The 18,436-nt window shown below is 41.9% G+C and overlaps 1 protein-coding gene across 1 annotated transcript in view; it reads left to right on the forward strand.

Annotated features, from left to right (window-relative positions):
* Positions 1–18,436, forward strand: part of ADRBK2 (adrenergic, beta, receptor kinase 2) — a 211,931-nt gene that overhangs the window by 99,982 nt on the left and 93,513 nt on the right. The window contains exons 4-5 of the mRNA XM_006869187.1: positions 14,046–14,147; positions 16,166–16,240. Of these exons, the coding sequence (XP_006869249.1) occupies positions 14,046–14,147; positions 16,166–16,240 (177 nt within the window). The remainder of the gene's footprint in view (positions 1–14,045; positions 14,148–16,165; positions 16,241–18,436) is intronic.

The following is an 18,436-nucleotide window of genomic DNA, read 5'->3' on the forward strand; positions in this document are numbered from 1 at the left end:
GAAAAAGAGGAAGACCGCTAAACAATGAGATGGATTAACACAGTGGCAAAAACAATGGGCTCAAACAATTGTGAGGCTGGCTCAAAGAACCAGGCAGTGTTTCCTTCTGTTGTACATATGGTCCCTAGGAGTCAGGACCTATTCGACGACACATTAACAACAAGTGTGTAGAAACTCAACTGATTTTTATTTGTTGATAGATCTTACAAAATTTACTCTACAATTTTGCAAAAATCCTCTATTAGTTCTAGAAGTTTTCTTGCGGACTCTGGAAGGTTCTACATATAGGATCACATCATCTCTGAAGACTGATAACTTCTACTCCTTTTTTTGTCATATTTCTCTGGTTAGCTCTTCTAATACAGTATTGAATAGAAATAGTAGGAGTTGACACCCTTGTCCTGTTCCCAACTTCCAGGAAAGCAGAATGTTGGCTGTTGGCTTTCATATATGTCAAGAATCGTATCAAGGCATTTCCCTTTTATTCCAGTCTTTAGAATTTTATTCAAGAAAGAGTGTTGAATTTTAGCAACTGGTTCTTCTTCGCCTCTGTTCTTTTGTTGAAGATATCAATCACCCTTCTCATATTCCACCCCAGATCCCATTCTGGGCATTTCTTAATGAATCACCATCTTTTACCTCAAACTTAATAGCAAAAGTCTACAGACATTGAGTTGATTCCTACTCATAGCAACTCTAGAAGTCAAAGGAGAACTGCTCCTTAGGGTTTCCAATACTGTAATTCGTTACTGGAACAGACGGCCTTCTCTTTCTCCTAAGAAGCAACTGGTGGGTTTGAGTCACTGAACTTGTGGTTATCAGTATAACACTTAACCTACTATTCCAACAGGCCTCTTTAAACTTAATACATGCCATTTACAGAACTTGTGACTTACAGACTATGCCTACTTGCCCTTTCATGTTATGGAAATTTGCCCTCACTTTGGGAGGATTGAACCAGCCCCCTACTGGCAACAAATTCTTCCTCATAGTCACCTTCACTTGCTGCACGTGCCACTTTTAAATCATTGACAAGGTTTCTCATCTCTCCTGGCACTAAAGTAAGGTTCAATAAAAACCATACGCACCTGTTCTGTCTCACCTACACATTCCACTTCAAGATTGAAATACACAGGTTGTAACGGATCTCTTTTGTCACCTAGGACTGCTTGTGTAAGAAAAATGAAAGGGGATCTCTTTTTACTGCGACTGGCTCTCCTTTATAACTTCACTGGTGTGGCACTATAGGATCAGCACTGGACTGTGTGAACCACAAGGTCGGCAGTTCAAACCCACCAGCCGTTCCTCAGAAACCCTATACAGGATCACTATGATCAGAACTGACTCAACAACACTTAACAATGATGACATGAGTTAATGGGCTCAAAACCCTCCCAGTCATTGAAATTTCCAGGAATTTTTCTCTGGTACCTTGTTTTATGAATTCAGTGACTTTGTCTTTAGTTTCTGGTTATTGTCTTATGACTCGAATTCACATAACACTCTGTGATCCAATATTTTGAAACATGTCATTGTTGTTGTTAGGTGCCATTGAGTAGGTACTGACTCACAGCAACCTTATGCACAGTAGAATGAAACACGGCCCAATCCTGGTCCAACCTCACTATCATTGCCACGCCCATTGATGTTGCCACCCTGCCAATCCATCTCGTTGGGGTCGTCCTCTTTTTTTCTGACCCTCCACCCTACCAAACATGATGTGCTTCTCCAGCGACTGGTCCCTCCTGACAATATGTCCGAAGTATGAGAGCCGAAGTTTGGCCATCCTGGCCTCCAAGGAGCACTCTGGCTGTACTTCTTCAAACACAGATCTGTTGGTTCTTTTGGCAACTCATGGCACTTTCAATATTCTCCTCCAACACCATAACTCAAAAGCATCAATTCTTCTACGGTCTTCATTATTCACTGTACACCTTTCACATGCATATGAGGTTATTGAAAATACCATGGCTTGGGTCAGGTGCACCTTAGTCTTCAAGCTGACATCTTCAACACCCCAAAAAGGTCTTGTGCAGCCAATTTGCCTAATGCAATACGTCATTTGATTTCTTGACTGCTGCTTCCATGAGTGTTGATAGTTGATCCAAGAAGAATGAAGTCCTTAACAATGTCAGTCTTTTCTCCATTGATAAGAATGATGTTTATTGGTCCAGTGGTGAGGATTTTTGTTTTCTTTACATTGCGATGCAATCCATACCGAAGGCTGTGCTCTTTGATCTTCATCAGTAAATATTTTAAGTCTTCTTCACTTTCAGCAAGCAAGGTTGTATCATCTGCATATCGCAGGTTGTTAATGAGTCTTCCTCCAATCCTGATGCCACATTTTTCTTCATAGAACCCAGCTTCTCAGATTATTTACTCAGCATACAGGTTGAATAAGTATGGTGAAAGAATACAACCCTGTCACACACCTTTCTTAGTTTTGAAACATGCATGTACATTATATTCCCAAGCTCTGCGGCACTCAAGCTTTTAACAGTTCCCCATTTCCTTTGGGTTCAAGTCTCACTGGCTTATCCTGGCATTCAACTATCTGTGCATTAGTTACGACTTAACCTTTCCCTCTTCATCTTTCATTACCTTCTTACATGAAACTTCCACTTTAGCCTAGCCCAACTGTCCAACATTTGTCCATCCTAACAAACCCGGTCTTCTCATTGTTACTTTATTTTTGTCTTTTCCCCAGCCTAGAACGCTGCTTCCTCTGAAAGCTTCACTTCTTTGACAGCCTAGCTCAATTCCTCTAGCTTTCTGTCTGTGCAAGTACCCCAGTCTCTCATGATTGCCTCTGAGTGCTTTACTGGTTATTATCTGCTCTGCTCATGTAATACTTGGCACCTGCTTGTTGCATCTGTGGGTGTAATCACCATATTCCTCTAGATAGTCGCTTGCCTGATAGAAGCCTAGCGAGGGTCTAGGCACAGCTGTGGCTCTCATTTGCTGTGGGTTACAGGGCAGGTCGTTCAGCAAATGCTGAAGCAGCCAGTACCTTGTGTTGGACTATAAACGTACACAAGTGGACAACGACACTGTGTGGTTATTCTTGAGGACCTCGCTGTATGGGGAATTAAAATCTGAGCTCCAGTAACCATCTCCTGCATACCTTCACAGGCTGATTGTTAGGGTAGACATTGCTTTCTAAACTAGAGCCTGCTGCTCAGCTATGCAGAAAAACTGTGTCACACGGTGGTTTGTTGTTAGCTGCCATCGCATGGGTTTCAAGTCATCCATCCTTCCATTCACGGGTCAAAAGGTTGCCCAGCCCTGAGCCATCCTCATGACCATTGCTGTTCACTGTTGTGGTCACTGTGGCAGTCCACCTCACCGATTCATTAGACAGGTTCTGACATTCCCCTTGATTTCCCTCACCTTCTGTTTTACCTCCCAGGATGTTCTTTCCTGATGATTGTGTCCAAAGTAAGCGAGCTGAAGTCTCGCCGTCCTCAGCTTTATGGAACATTCTGGTGGCTGTTTCTTTAAAGAATGTTCTTTGAGTAGTCCATGGTGTATTCAATGTCTTTGCCAACAGCAGACTTTGAGTGTTTCCGTTCTGCACACATATGAGGCGATTGAAAAGACCACGACTTGGTGGAACAGTGGTGAAGAATTTGGTAAGGGGTGGGGGTAGTAGTAGTGTTAGAACCTGTCCGACTCTAGGGGGGATGATGTGATTTCAATGTCAGCCCAAGGTCCATCTGTGTGAGGTGGAGGTCAGACAAGCCTTCACTCTCCATCCTTTTTCACCCATTGTGACACCAGCTGTCTCTCCCCTGCCCCCTCTATACTTCTCTGTATGATTCTGTAATTGGTTGCAGTGACCCCACTCACAGATCACACTGAAGAAACCAATAGGATCAGGAAGTATGCAGGCAAAGTCCTACAGTTGAGGTACATCTTTCCCTACCCCAGAGCGGTGAGGCAACTCTCACAGCTCCTCTAAGCCATGCAAGTAAGCAGGCTTTGTCTCTGTCATACACATGCTCTCAGCTCCCTCAGGATAGGCCCCTTTAAGGTCCCCTCAGGGCAGGTTCCTCTCAATCCCCTTAGGGTAAACTCCTCTCAGCCCCCTCAGGACAGACTCTTATAGGTCCCCTCAGGATAGGCCATTCTGCCTTCAGCCCTACTGTCAGCCTTCCCATTGCTAACTGACTGGCACAGATCATAAGTAGTGTAGCAGCAGATCTCTGTCATCACAACTGACTTTGCCACAGGGCTCCCTCAGGCCTGGTGCTGCTGGTTCTACCAAGGAACCCTTTCCTGGCTCCTTGCTGTGCTTAAGAGTTACAGCAGTGGCTGACGTGACAGCTCTTTTAGAAGGTTCTGTGCCTCCACATGCTACTTCTTCTCCATTGCTCTCTTCTTACCTCTTCTCCTTTCTACTGCTTCTTTCTTTACGTCTGCTAACTCCTGTGGGGTTTGGTTGGTTGGTTATGTGCTGTGGAGTTGGTTCCAACTCATAGCAACCCTTATAGGGTTTCCGAGGCTGTAAATTTTTGCAGGAGCAGAAAGCCTCATCTTTCTCATGCAGAATAGCTAGTAGTTTTGAACTGCTAACCTTGGGGTTAGTAGCCGAATTGTTACCACTACCCTACCAGAGCTCCTTCCTGTGTGATTGGCTGTACATATAAGCAAACTAGTCAACTTCAAGGCATGGTCCTTCCACTAAGGGCTACAAACTGACAAATCCCTTCACAGTAGGTCACAGACACTTCATTTGCATAGTAGGCTCCAGTCACCTCATTTACATATGTATATTGACCAGTTCCCTGCAAGGTGTATCATGTAGACCAATCACAGGGCAGGCTATAGCCCAGGGCCAGACAAAAAGTATCAAATTACAAGCTGTGTACAGTTTACCCAGGAAATGTCAGTCAACCTGGACAAAAGTAACAAACTCTCTGAAGTTAGGCAAGGACAAAGGTAATTACTCCTCAGGGTTTATGGCAAAAATCTCTCAAGCTGTTTCTCCAGAGAATCAACGCAAAGGCCACACAGAGGAACTCATTTTACCACCAGTTCCAAACTGCTTTGGTTTGGATTTACACTCCACTAATTTGGTCAGTGGTTCAAGCTCACTAGCCACTCCTTAGAAACCCTAACAGGATTGTTATGGGTTGGGACCAACTCGATAGCACCTAACAACAACAAATTTCCTAGTGCAAGGAACCGTGGTAGCATAGTAGACTATAAGCTGGGCTGCTAACCACAAAGTCAGTGGTTCGAGTATACCAGCCACTCTTCAAGAGAAAGATGAGGCTTTCTTGTCTTGTAAAGACTTGCTGCCTCGGAAACCCTGTGCAGTGTTGCTATGAGTTGGAACCAACTCAGTGGCACACAACCACCACCACTTACTGTATTAACCGTGTGGCACTGTGTCATCAACACTGGACTACGACCCCAGAGTTGGCTGTTTGAGCCCATCAGCCACTCTGCAGGAGAAAGGGTGAGGCCTTGGAAACCCCTATGGGGTTGTTGAGTCAGAACGACTCCAAGGCACATAGCAACAACAACAAAGACAACTTTGGACAACCAAGTTTAGCATCTCTTCACTTGAGTTTTTTCTAGGCTGAAAATGAGATAATCACAATGTTCTTCTTAGAGAGTTGTCACATGTTCCGTAGTCTTAACCAAATAACACTTGTGTTACACCTTGTTTTGCTAACTGCATCTAACCCCCTTGAGGTATTTTTGTAAGTATGCTGTGCTAATATTTTGTAAGTAAAATAGTTCACATAACATGCTTACAAAAATACCTAGGGGTGAGATGTGGGAGACCATGGTTGGCAAAAACAAAAACAAAAATCATATATCATGTGCATTATTTGTGTAAAAATACTGTCTAGACAGTGTATTCAGAGCAGTACCTGGCATGTGGCTACAGCTTAGTATACGCTCAAATTGTTCCAAATAGATTTTGAGACAGCTTAAAAAAAAAATACATATAATATGGTCACTATGGGTCAGAACTGACTCATTGGCACTTAACAACAGCAACAACAACATAGGTAGATTTAGCAATAAATGACAGTTTGGAAGAAAATAAATATAAGACAATTCAATAGTTATTTGTTAAACACCAGTATTATATATGAACCTCAAGGTTGGTGGTTCAAACCCACCAGCCACTGCTCAGAAACCCTATAAAGGGTCGCCATGAGTCAGAACCAACTCGATGGCACTTAACAACAACCACAACAAGTGTTATATAAGGAGGAGCTCTGGTGGCGCTGTAGTATAAGTACTGGGCTGGTAAACACAAGGTCAGCAGTTCAAACCCACTGACTGCTCTGCAGGAAAAAGATGAGACTTTTTGTTTTCATAAAGATTTACAGCTTTGGAAATCCAATATAGGGACCTATTAGTTAGAATCAACTCGATGGTAGTGAGTTTGCGGTTGTGTAAAGAGTCCAGTGGCTGAAGACTTGGCTGCTAGCCAAAAGGTTGGTAGTTGGAAGTCACCCAGCAATTCCATGAGAGAAAGATTACAGCCAAGAAAACCCTACAGGGCAGTTCTTCTCTGTCACATGGGGCCGCTGTGAGGTGACATCGACTTGCCGGCAAGCATCAGCAGCAAGAACCACAATATTGTTTCAGGTGTTGTTCAAATAAACAGGATCGAGAAGGTCCTTGGCTCTCTTCAAATTTATATTCTGACTGAGAGAAGCAGACAGTAAGTGAGGAATAAACAAACAGGGAATGTACCAAGAAGAAATAAGCACTATCCAGTGACTCCAAACAACATGATATGATGTGACCAAAGGGTGTTTGTGGGTGACATAGGATTAGGTTGGAAAGAGAGAAGGGTTTGGTGGGGCTAGATGAAACATTTAGATGATATTCTAAAGCCTATAAAAAGTTTAAAACAAAGGAGCGTTAGATGCAATGTTCTATAAGTAAATATCAATTAGATGAGGATGACTTATATGAGAGATTCTTCTATGTGTTTGCTGATTTTATGTTTAATTGTCCCATCAATTGCCAAGGGAAAGGTGCTAAAATGTCCAATGATTATAAAATTGTTCATTATTTTTATTCTGTTGGGTTTTCCCCATGAACTTGGAAGAGCTCTGTTATTGAGCATATATACATTAAACTGTTATGCTTTTCCATATAAAATATCCCTCTTTATCTCTGGTAATATGCTTTGTCTCGAAATTGACTCCACTTCTGCCATCTTATACTGTTTTAATTGATACCGCTTTCCCCATCCATCCATCTACTTTCAACCTGTGTTTTTATGTGTGATGTGAAATGTGTTTCTTTCACACAGATGTAAAAGTGTTATCTCTGTTTTTTAGCTGCAATAGGTAGATTATTTTACTTTCCTTAATGTTTGTTGAGCTCTTTGAATCTGTAAATTTATACCGTTCAACAAGTATTGAGTTCATCATTTCTTAAAATTCTTTTTCTACCTCAATGTGTTCCCCTCAATCTAGATCTCCAATTATATGTGTTTTTGACCTTTTGGTGTCATCATATACATTTCTGATGCTCTCTTCACTTCTTCCCCCTTGGTCTTTTCTTTCTGATCTTAATATTTGATCATTTCTATGTACCTGTCTTCAAATTCATTAACTTTTTAGCTATCTTGATTTTTCCAAGAAGTACATTTATTGAATTTTTTAATTCGTATTTTTCTGTTCTAAACATTCCTTTTTTATACAGTTACTTTTTTTCTTCAATGGGCTCAAGCTTGGCAACAACAGTGTGGTTGGCCCAGGATCGGGCAGTGTTTCGTTCTGCTGTGCATAGGGTCGCTGTGAGATGGCACCTAACAACAACTTTTTTTCTATTGAAATTCCATATCTTTTTCTTCATCACATACACATTTTCTAGTATGTCCTTAAATATAGTTATAAAATAACCCACTGCCATCAAGTTGATTCCAACAAAGTAGAACTGCTCTTTAGGATTTCAGAGACTATAAATCTTTATGACAGCAGACAGCCTCCTCTTTCTCTTGCAAAGTGGCTGGTGACTTTGAACCACCAACTTTAAGGTTAGTGGCCTAACCCTAAACCCACTGCACGACCAGGGTTCCTATAGTTATAATAAGAGCTTCACATTTTTCTCTGGCAGTTTTAACGTCTGAGTCATGTTGGGTTAGTCTGTGCTGATGCTCTTTTCCTTGAATTGTTGTTGTTAAGTTTCGTCAAGTCGGTTTAGACCCATAGCGACCCTGTACAGGGTTTCCGAGGGTGTAAATCTTTACGGGAGTAGAAAGCCTCATCTTTCTCCCGTGGAGCAGCTGGTAGTTTCAAACCGCTGACCTTAAGGTTCGCAGCCCGATTCGTAACCACTACGCTACCAGAGCTCCTTAATAGGGATTGCATTTTCCAGTTTATTCACATGTAGAGTATTGTGTCCTGGACATTGCTATGCTACATTGTAGTTTCTCTGAACTCTGTTTGGCTCCTCTCTAGGATATTTTTGTTGTTACTGTTTTCATTTCTTTGAGCAGGCAGTTATCTGCAGTGGGCAGCAGATGGATCTTATAGTCTTAGTTGGGCTGCTTTGGAAGGAATCTTGGTGGCACAGCTGCTAACCTTATTTAGTGGTTCAAACCTACCAGCTGCTCCACTGGAGAAAGGTGAGACTGTCTGTTCCCAAACACATCAACAGCCTCAGAAACCCAAGGGATGTGTTTTACTCTGTTCTCTAGGGTCACTATATGTTGGAATTGACTCCACATCAGTGGGCTTGGTTTGGGCTTGGGCCACTTGGGATCTTCTTGCTTATTAAAACATCCACCAGATATGTTAGCAGTTTATGGACAGAATTTTGAATCTCTTTCTCTGTAACTCTTTCTTTTCTAGAATATTCTACCTTACTTTCCAGCTACTGGTTGATATCTCATCCCCAGTATCTCTGTTTGGGGTCACTTTATAGTGCCCAAATGTATGCAGTTGTATTTTACATGTTGTCTAGAGTATATAGTTGTTACTTCAGGAAGGCGGTTCTGCTGGGATTTACCAGGAGCAGAGCCTGATATTGTGACATATTTTGAAGGAAAAACCAGCATGATTTATGGGGCAATTGATGTAGAGGATCCTCATGGCAGGACTGTGAGTAAGAGAGTAGACTCAATTTTGATTACTCATTTTCAGACTGAAGCAACTTGGAGCATAGTTTTCCCCATTTCGTAGTAAAGAAGACCAGAGGAGTAGTATGATTGGCTGTGGTAGGGAGGAGGTGGGACTCAGGGGCTTTATTTAGATGGGTTGAATTTGACATGCTTTTAGTCATTCAGCTTGGACATTTTAAATAGGCAGTTGGATAGGTAGGTTCTACCTCTATATAGAGGGAGAAGGGCTGAATCGCTGTGCCTAAAGGAAATGTAGCTAACTAAACAGGGGTGCCCCAGCATCATACTCTGAGACTCAAAAGAACTACCAAAGGAGACCGAGAAAGAGAGGAGTGAGTACAGGCCAACCCTGGAGAAGCCCATCACAGATGTCCAGAGAGGAAAGTTTCACAGAAGGCAGGAGGAGACAGCCGTGTTCTGTCCTGCTGCAAAGTCTGATGCTAACGTCAAAGAAGAGATCATTGGGTTGGCCAAGGCAGAAACCATGGATAACTTTGCCAGACCATCTTACTGGAGCGGTACTGGGACAGATGGGAGACAGGGAAGCGGGGACCATGACAAGTGGGACAGGAGTGCCTGCTCTCTAGTTACTTAGACTACACATTGTAGGAACCACCAATGCAGGAAGGCACTGCTTGGTAAGTAGATACTGATTATTGACAAAAAAAAAAGTTTCCATCCTGAATTGGGAAGGTCTTTCACCTTGAACTCCGACATTCACGCATCAAGTTACCTGGCCACCTAAGTGCCAGGTTGAGGGGCTGTGATGAAGAAGCCCTGTGACCACGTGGAAGCGCTTCTGCAGACAGGAAACCCTGTGGGGTTTCACAGCCTAGGGAAGCCTGTGGGTTAGTTCTCTGCCACGTGGAGTCGCTATGAGGAGGAATCGGTTTGACAGCACACAATCACACAGCATGCTGTAATAAGAAATTCCCTGTAGAAAATGAGTTATGAATTGCAGCCACAGATTCTTTCAGTACTTCGCCTGTTAAAAGTTACTTTTATCTTTTGGCCAAGTTTTGGAGTTTATAAACCTCAGAAGCCCAAAGCAATTACTGTCAAAACAATTCCGGCTTGTAACAGCCCTATAGGACAGAGTAGAATTGTCTATAGGGTTTCTGGAGTTATAAATTTTTATGTAAGAAGGCTGCTTCATGTTCCTTCCATAGAGCGGCTGGTGGGTTTGAACTGCTAACCTTTTGATTAGTGGCCCAGTATTTAACCCACAGCATCACTGGAACTTAGCAAAATCAGTGTTAGGATTCAGAAGAGCATTTACTCAAGAAGCTGGATTTTTTTTTTTATATGGTAGAACAGGTTGTGGAAACTTGCATAGAATCAGCGTTTGCTCAGCCAGGGGTTCATTCACTTGTTCTGCTGTGTTACAGTGACGGCAACAATGGGCTCAAACATAAAGACGATTGTGAGGATGGTGCTGGATGGGGCACTGCTTCGCTCTGTTGTGCACAGGGCCGCTATGAGCCGGAACTGATGCATTAGCAACTTAATCAGCACCTGAAATATTTGCTAAAGGCCCCTGACTCATAGACTTAAATCTCCTCACACTTGTTCTCAGGGGCAGTGATTCATGAAACTGTCCATGTGTTGAGAAAGAACCTTAGATTTTGTAACTACTTGTTTTATCCCAGTCTCCTGGTTTTTGTCTTTGTCCAGCCTAAGACAAAACAGAACAAAAGGAATCCACCAAGCCCCAAAACCTATATTTACTTTTTTCTCTTTTGGTGTCTTGCTTCTGTCCCTTTGCAGCTACCATATTTACATCTAATATGTTGCGTGTTTTTACATTTGTCTTCCTAAATTGACTTAGGGTGGTGAAGCATAGGACCTTTAGTTAGGCCAACACTGCTGGGCACGTTCTTCATTAAAACAGTCTTCTCAAGTCTGTAACTGTGCTCACCCCCATGGCTCAGTTTTCAGGTAAACAGCAGACCGGTCTGTAAGAAGAAGAATAACCCGAGTGAGATACAACACATTAGAGATCAAAAGAGCTGCGTTTGTCCAAGGATAGTGTTCAGAAGGGTTAGGAAAGAAGAAGGAATGGAAACAGCAAAGACAGGAAGGGAGAGGGATGATTTATTACATTGAGGGGTTTACAGTCAATGAGATGAAACAAAATGTGTATGAATTGTTGAAGGGAAAATTGATCTGCTCTGTAAACCTTCACCCACTTCATACTAAAAACTTGGATAATGTTAAAACACACATGTTCTTTTTCTCTTGGATTGGGGATCAGCCTATCCACCCCTACCAGTCTGAGTGCCATTGTGTCTGATTTTATTGCTTGTTCCAGCAACGTTCGTTCCCAAACCTGGCATTCCTCTTATGTATAAGAAAGCTAGACAGTGAATAAGGATGACCAGCGAAGAGTTGATGTCTTTGAATGATGGTATTGGCAAAGAATATTGAATATATGTGGACTGCCAGAAGGATGAGCAAATCTGTGTTGGACAAAGTGCAGTCTGAATGCTCCTTAGAAGGAAGATGGCCAGACTGTCTCACATACATTGTATATGTTGTCAGGAGGGACCAGTCCCTGCAGAAGGACATCATGCTTGGTAAACTAGAGGGTCAGTGAAAAACAGGAAGGCCTTCAATGAGATGGATTGGAACAGTGGCAGCTGCAGTGGGCCCAAATATAACTGTGAGGATGGCGCAGTACAGGACAGTGCTTCGTTCTGTTGTGCATACAGCCGTTGTGTGTCGTAACCGACTCAGTGGCACCTGCTAAGACCTGGTTGTAACAGACGTGTGAATTCCAGCTATCCTAGTGAAACATTGTTGTTCTCCCGGGACAATTGAGATGATCCCAAAGATTCCTCTCAGTGTGTAAACCAACTAGCTTTCCAAAAGGACCACAGTGTCTTATACATGCCATTCCTCCTGCTCCCGTGTGCTTTTATTTTTTTGGGGGAATTCTTATAGGATTTATTGACTTTATTTTGAAACTGTTGAACCCAGACTGTAAAGGGAAAAGGTCACTTTTACTTTGAATTTAGTTTATGCTCTGTTCTGTAGCCACTACTGTGGTTGTCAAGTGCCACTCTGATTCCTAGAAACCCTGTATATGGATTGCAAGACTGTAAATCTTTGTGGCAACTGAAAGCCTTGTTTTCCTCCTGCGGAGCAGCTGGGGGGCTCGAGTTACTGATCTTTTAGTTCACAGTCCAGTGTTTAGCCTACAGAGCCACCATCCTCCTACAGGAGTAGTTAGTCTCATCTTGGATCATTCCAAGAGCTCTGATGGCGCAGAGGGTTAAGCACTGGACAACGAACCAAAAGATTGGCAGTTCACATTCACCAATCACTCTGTGGAAGACAGTTGAGGCTGTCTGCTCCTGGAAAGATTTAAAGTCACGGAAACCCTAAGGAGTAGTTTCCTCTATCTACAGGGTCACTGTGGTTCGGAATTGACTCGACAGCATTTAACAACAACAATATAGGGCCACTGTGAGTCAGTATTGAGTCAATGACAGTGGGTTTGGGTTTTTTAAATCATACTATAATAAAGGTATCAATTATATAAAGATATCAATAATAAAGCGTATTCCAGTATTATGGAAGTCAGTATAATAATTAGCCGACTGGAATTACTGGTGTCTCTAGGGGACTCGGGGGTGGGGGTGGTGGTGGTGTTGAGTCTCTGGGTGGCACAAATGGCTCTCAGGCTTTGTTGCTAACCGAGTGGTTATGGATTCAAGTCCACTTAAAGACACCTTAGAAGAGAGGTGTGAAGATCTATTTTTGCAAAATCAGCCATTGAAAACCCGACTCAGAATCCGCTCATTATGTGAGTACGTGATCAGAATCCACTCAAGACAACTGGTTTAGTTTTGGTGTGTTTGAAAACATTTTTCCCCCAAATGAGTGACACATTGTATTCGGTCATTCTGCTGAAGAGCTCTGCTGCAGTCTTCCTTAATTAGGTCTGCTGTCTTGCTCTTAACTGTTCTTGAATAGGTAAGTCACTTCCAACTCATGGGGACACCTTCTGTGCAGAGTAGGATTGTGCTCCTGTGTCCTTCAGGAACTTGATGGCCTGTCTTCCGAGACACCCTGGGTAGGTTTGAGCCACCAATCTTTCTGGTAGAATTTGAGCACTCAACTGATGTACCCCACCCAGAACTCGTCCTATTAGCTCCATATTTACGTTGAGCTTTTATTCTTTTCTTGCTCTTTCTGTAAATAACACGGAGACAATTCTCTGACCCAGGACTTTTCTGTTTTCACTTTATAAAGCACGTGCAGCCGTTTCCACATAAGGCAAATATTTCTAAAGCTTATTTTATTATTTGGCAGGCGATTTAACCTCTCTTAACTTGAGCAAAATATACTATTTCAAGTAACCTCTCTGTTAATATTTTTATAGGGTGTATTAAGTTACATCATGAAAAACCAGTATTCTTATTTATGGATTAATTCCCTTTTAAAATATTGATTTGCTTTAGTAGATTAAAAAATAAATCTCTAAGCAGGAATCTTGACGATTTTTTTTTTTTCCTGTCATGTGGCACTGTAGTTTGAACGAAGACAACCTCCATCTTAACTCTTAGAACTAAAGCCAGATTTAAATTACATGTGTTGTGGAGAAGAGAATTGGCAGAGATGAATTGCCCGTGGCTCATATATTATAGGATAATTATAACCATTGGCAGTATTTGTTTTCTAATATTGTGTTTCTGCATTGAAGCAATGAGGTGCATCTGAGGGAAAAAATACATCTGTACATTCCTAGTTCAGTCTAAATGACTCCAACTTCATTATTTTAACATTAAAAGTTGTGGTTTCCTGTGGAATAGCTGGTTTCATAATTTGCTTTAACATCATGTGGAAATGGCTTCTGCCCGGGCTGGTAATATCTTCTAATAAACCATGTTCCGAAGTAGATTTGCCTAACCTTGATCACTTTAAAAAAATACAGATAAAAGAATATGAAAAGCTTGACAATGAGGAAGATCGTCTTTGTAGGAGTCGACAAATTTATGATACCTATATCATGAAAGAGCTTCTCTCCTGTTCACACGTAAGTAGATCTTTTTGCTCTATGACATCAGTACCAACCAATGAACATAAGTTAGTAGATGGGTACTCTGTTGTTTTATGGATTCTTAGTGTACATCTAAGAGGCTTAAACAATCTTACTGCAAAAACTGATGAAATAAAATAGCTAACTTGCACCACTTGAAGAAGAGGTTAGTCTTAATAATAGAGTGTTAGTAAAGGAAAGTGAGCACTCCTCATCCCCCGTCATTTACTACCTACTTAAATAATCAGACTTATCAAACATTAAGGAGCTCTGGTAACATAGCGGGTTATATGACCTGCTAACTGCAAGGTCAATAGTTTGAATCAACCCGCCATTTAGTGGGAGAAAGATGAGGCTTTCTACTCCGGTAAAGATTTAAAGCCTGGGAAACCCTATATAGTGTCACTGTGAGTCGGAACCTACTCCATGGCACATAACCATCACCACCAATCCATATTGCTAAATAGGAATCGTAAGTGGCTTCTTTGGATTGATAAGGATTGCAATGATTGTGTTCGTTTTAGTTGTCAGTTGTTAGCTCGGATACTTGGTATAATTTTTTTCTTGTAATTCCGATAAATATTCAATCCTAAGGGTGAACTAGGCTCCTAGGAAATGATTCCACCAGTTGTAAGTGGCTGAAAATTCACCGTGTGATTTTCTCTCCATTAAGACCATTTTCCAGAAGAATAGCCCAACTCTCCTGCCTAATACCTGCAGCTTTTTAACTTAATTGTAGCTTAATTTAAAAACAAAATTAAGTGGAATTAAAATTTTAGTTCCCTGGTTCCTTGTGCGTGCCATTTCAAGTGCTCGGTTACCACACGTGGACAACCCAGAGCCATACAGAGCATTCCACTGGCCAGAACAATGATATATTTTAGTGTTCCTGTAACAACACTCAAATTGCTGCTCACCTTTTTGGTGTCTTGACTGTTGTTGTTTACAATCCCTATTTATTGGCCATTTGAATAACAGTGGCTAACAAAGAGTGCACATAGTTTAGACCCACTTCACTTGCAATTGAAAGGAGGTCTAGAGGTTGCTCCAGCTTATGGGGAAGACTTCATAAACTTGCTTTTCCAGTAGCTTGGTAATTTACAGGGATTTCCACAGTCTGGTGTGATTTTTCAGTCTTCTTTCTTGGACATTATAAAAGAAGTCATGGTCTGAAGTTTTGAGGGGGAGGATACGGTTTGTAATTGTTACCGGCAGAAGTGCCAGTCCTCTTGTAGAGTCCGTTCTCCTCCGCTCTGCTGTGGTTAGAGGGAAGACTGTCTAGCCTGGAGGGTTCCTTTCCCACACTGCCTTGGTTTTGCAATCTTGGGTTTTTATTCTTAGGTACATTTTCTTACACTCATTTTCTCATATAGAGTAGAGATCTTACCTGATCAGCTAATTCAGGGACACATACATCTAATAAGGTGAAAGTTGGATTCTTTACAAGGAACTTTGGTGATGCAGAGGTTAAATGCTTGACTGGTAACCCAGAGGTTGGTGGTGCAAACTACCCAGCACTTCTGTGGGAGGAAGACCCTGGAGACCCTAGCAATCTTCTTCCATAAATACGACAGCCTAGACAACCCTATGGGACAGGAGTCAAAAATCAACTCGATGCCACACAAGGTTTTTTACACTTCATTATTGTGGCAATCTTGTGGGATTCAGTGTGCCCAACTGTTCATCATCTTTCTGGGCCTCTTGTCGCAGAACTCTGGAGGCCCAGAATGACAAGCACTGAGCTGCTAACTGCAAGGTTGGCAGTTCAAACCTACCAGCTGCTCCTTGGAAACCCTAGATGGAGTTGCTATGGTCGGAACCAACTTGATGGCACTTAACAACAACAAAATCCAACAGGTTTTTAAACATCTCATGTCACTATAGTTACCCTATATACTGTTGAATAAACGTCATGTGAACGATCTATTGTGATATTGGACACCACGTAAAAGCTTAAATTTGATTGTCATTTATGTGTGTATGAAAAAAAAAATACTGTTTTTGATTCTTAAAAGCCATTCTCAAAGCAAGCTGTGGAGCATGTACAAAGTCATCTAGCCAAGAAACATGTGCTACCAACTCTCTTTCAGGTAAGGTGAATTTATTTCCAAATAAGTATATGTAATTTTTCTAATGGTTGGGCCTGGGAGCCCTTTTCGGAATATGAGACCGTGTTAGAGGGATTGGTCTATATGACTGTATTCCGGAGGTTTGTATTTTTCTAGAACAACGAAAATTAACTATTGTTTGCCTTCTCATTGAAACGCGTTTGAAGTAAGGGTTTTTCTGAAAATGATCACCAGAACTTTCCAGCATATTACTTTCTGCAAATTGAACTAGTGGGAGACAGCTACACATGATACCCTTTGATCTTCAGGATACCTGTGATAAGCAGGGACTTTACAAAATTTACAAGAGAGAAAGTAATGGGCTGTGGCAGTGACTTGTACGTCCACATGTGCCAGCCAAATTAAGATTTTTGATCAGTTAGGCCTTTAACTATTCAGTTAGCCATTTTCCTACTTAACTTGGCATTTCATTTTTTCATTTAAAAAATTTCGAATGCTTGGGTTTCACTGTGGGTTAAAAGGTGGGCTACTAACCAAAAGGTCAGTGGTTCACACCCACCAGCCTCTCCTCTGGAGAAAGATGAGGCTGTCTGCCTCCATACAGATTGACAACCTCAGAAGCCCTGTAATTACGGAGCGCTGTCCTATAGGGTCCCTGCGACTCAGAATAGCCTTGATGGCTATGGGTTTGGTTTTGGTTTCAGGGAGAATTGTAGGAGTGGTTAAGCACATGGCTGCTAACCAAAAGGTCATGAGTTCAAATCCACCAGCTGCTTCTTGGTAAACAGATGATGTTGTCTGCTCCCGTAAAGACTGACAGCGTTGGAAACCCTCTGAGGGCAGCTCTACTCTGTCTCATGGGGTCATTTTGAACTGGAATCAACTTGATGGCAATGAGTGGTTTGGGGTTGTTTGTATCTTGAACACACACGACACAGTCACATACATTTAAATGGCAAGATTTACAAATCTAAGTTCACAACTGGTAGTCTTCATGTACTTAATGTTCTTTAGTATTACTCATTTCTTCTCCTCTAATCGTCATGTGGATCCTGTGTGTATTCTGAAGAAATGGCAGGGACTTTCAAGAACACAGTCTAAACTCCCTGCTGGATAATGTATCTTTCTTTGTTTCTATTATTTTAAGAAGTATGAAAGTCTGCCATTAAGTTACATAATGGTAAGGAGCCCTGTTAGTACAGTGGGTTTAAGCATTTGTTTCTATTATTTTAAGAAGTATGAAAGTCTGCCATTAAGTTACATAATGGTAAGGAGCCCTGTTAGTACAGTGGGTTTAAGCATTTGACTGCTAAACCAAAAGTGAGAGTTTGGGCCTCCTAGTTGCACCAACTATCAGCACTCGTAGAAGCTACAGTCAAGAAATCAAATAATGTATTACATTAGGCAAATCTGCTGCACAAGTCCTCTTTAAAGTGTTCAAGAGCAAAGATGTCAGTTTGAGAACTAAGGTGCACCTCACACAAGCCATGGTATGGCTTTCAATAACTTCATATGCATGTGAAAGTTGGACAGTGAGTAAGGAAAACGATAAAAGAATTGATGCATTTGAGTTATGGTGTTGGAGGAGAATATTGAATGTGCCATGGGCTGCCAAAAGAATAGACCAATCTCTGCTGGAAGAAGTGTAGCCAGAGTGCTACTTGGAAGTCAGGATTGTCAAACTTTATCTCTCATACTTAGGACATGCTGTCAGGAGGGACCAGTCCCTGGAGAAGGACATCATGCTTGGTAAAGTGGAGGGTCAGAGAAGAAGAGGAAGACCCCTCACAGTGGCACAGTAGCAGCAGCTATGGGCTGCTGCTCACAAGCATAGCAATGACTGTGAGGTTGGCACAGGTCTGGGCAGTGTTTCGTTCTGTTGTGCACAGGGGTGCTGTGAGTCGGTATCGACTCGATGGCACCTAACACCAACAACAAAGCTGCTCCAAGGGAGAAAAATGCAGCAGTCTGCTTCCCTAAAGATTGACAGCCTTCAAAACCATATGGGCAGTTCTGCTCTGTCATGTGAGGTCACTGTGAGTTGAAAATCAACTCAGTATCACTGAACAACCTGATATATTAGTATTAGAATTTCAGTTTGCAACTTACTTTGACATAGTGCATTAATCAGTGTCATTGAGTCGATCCTAATTCATAGCCACCCTATAGGACAGAGAAGAACTATTCCATAGCTTTCTAGCTGTCAGTCTTTCCAGG

Source organism: Chrysochloris asiatica, unplaced genomic scaffold (assembly GCF_000296735.1).
Source record: "Chrysochloris asiatica unplaced genomic scaffold, ChrAsi1.0 scaffold00128, whole genome shotgun sequence".
Lineage (NCBI taxonomy): Eukaryota > Metazoa > Chordata > Mammalia > Afrosoricida > Chrysochloridae > Chrysochloris > Chrysochloris asiatica.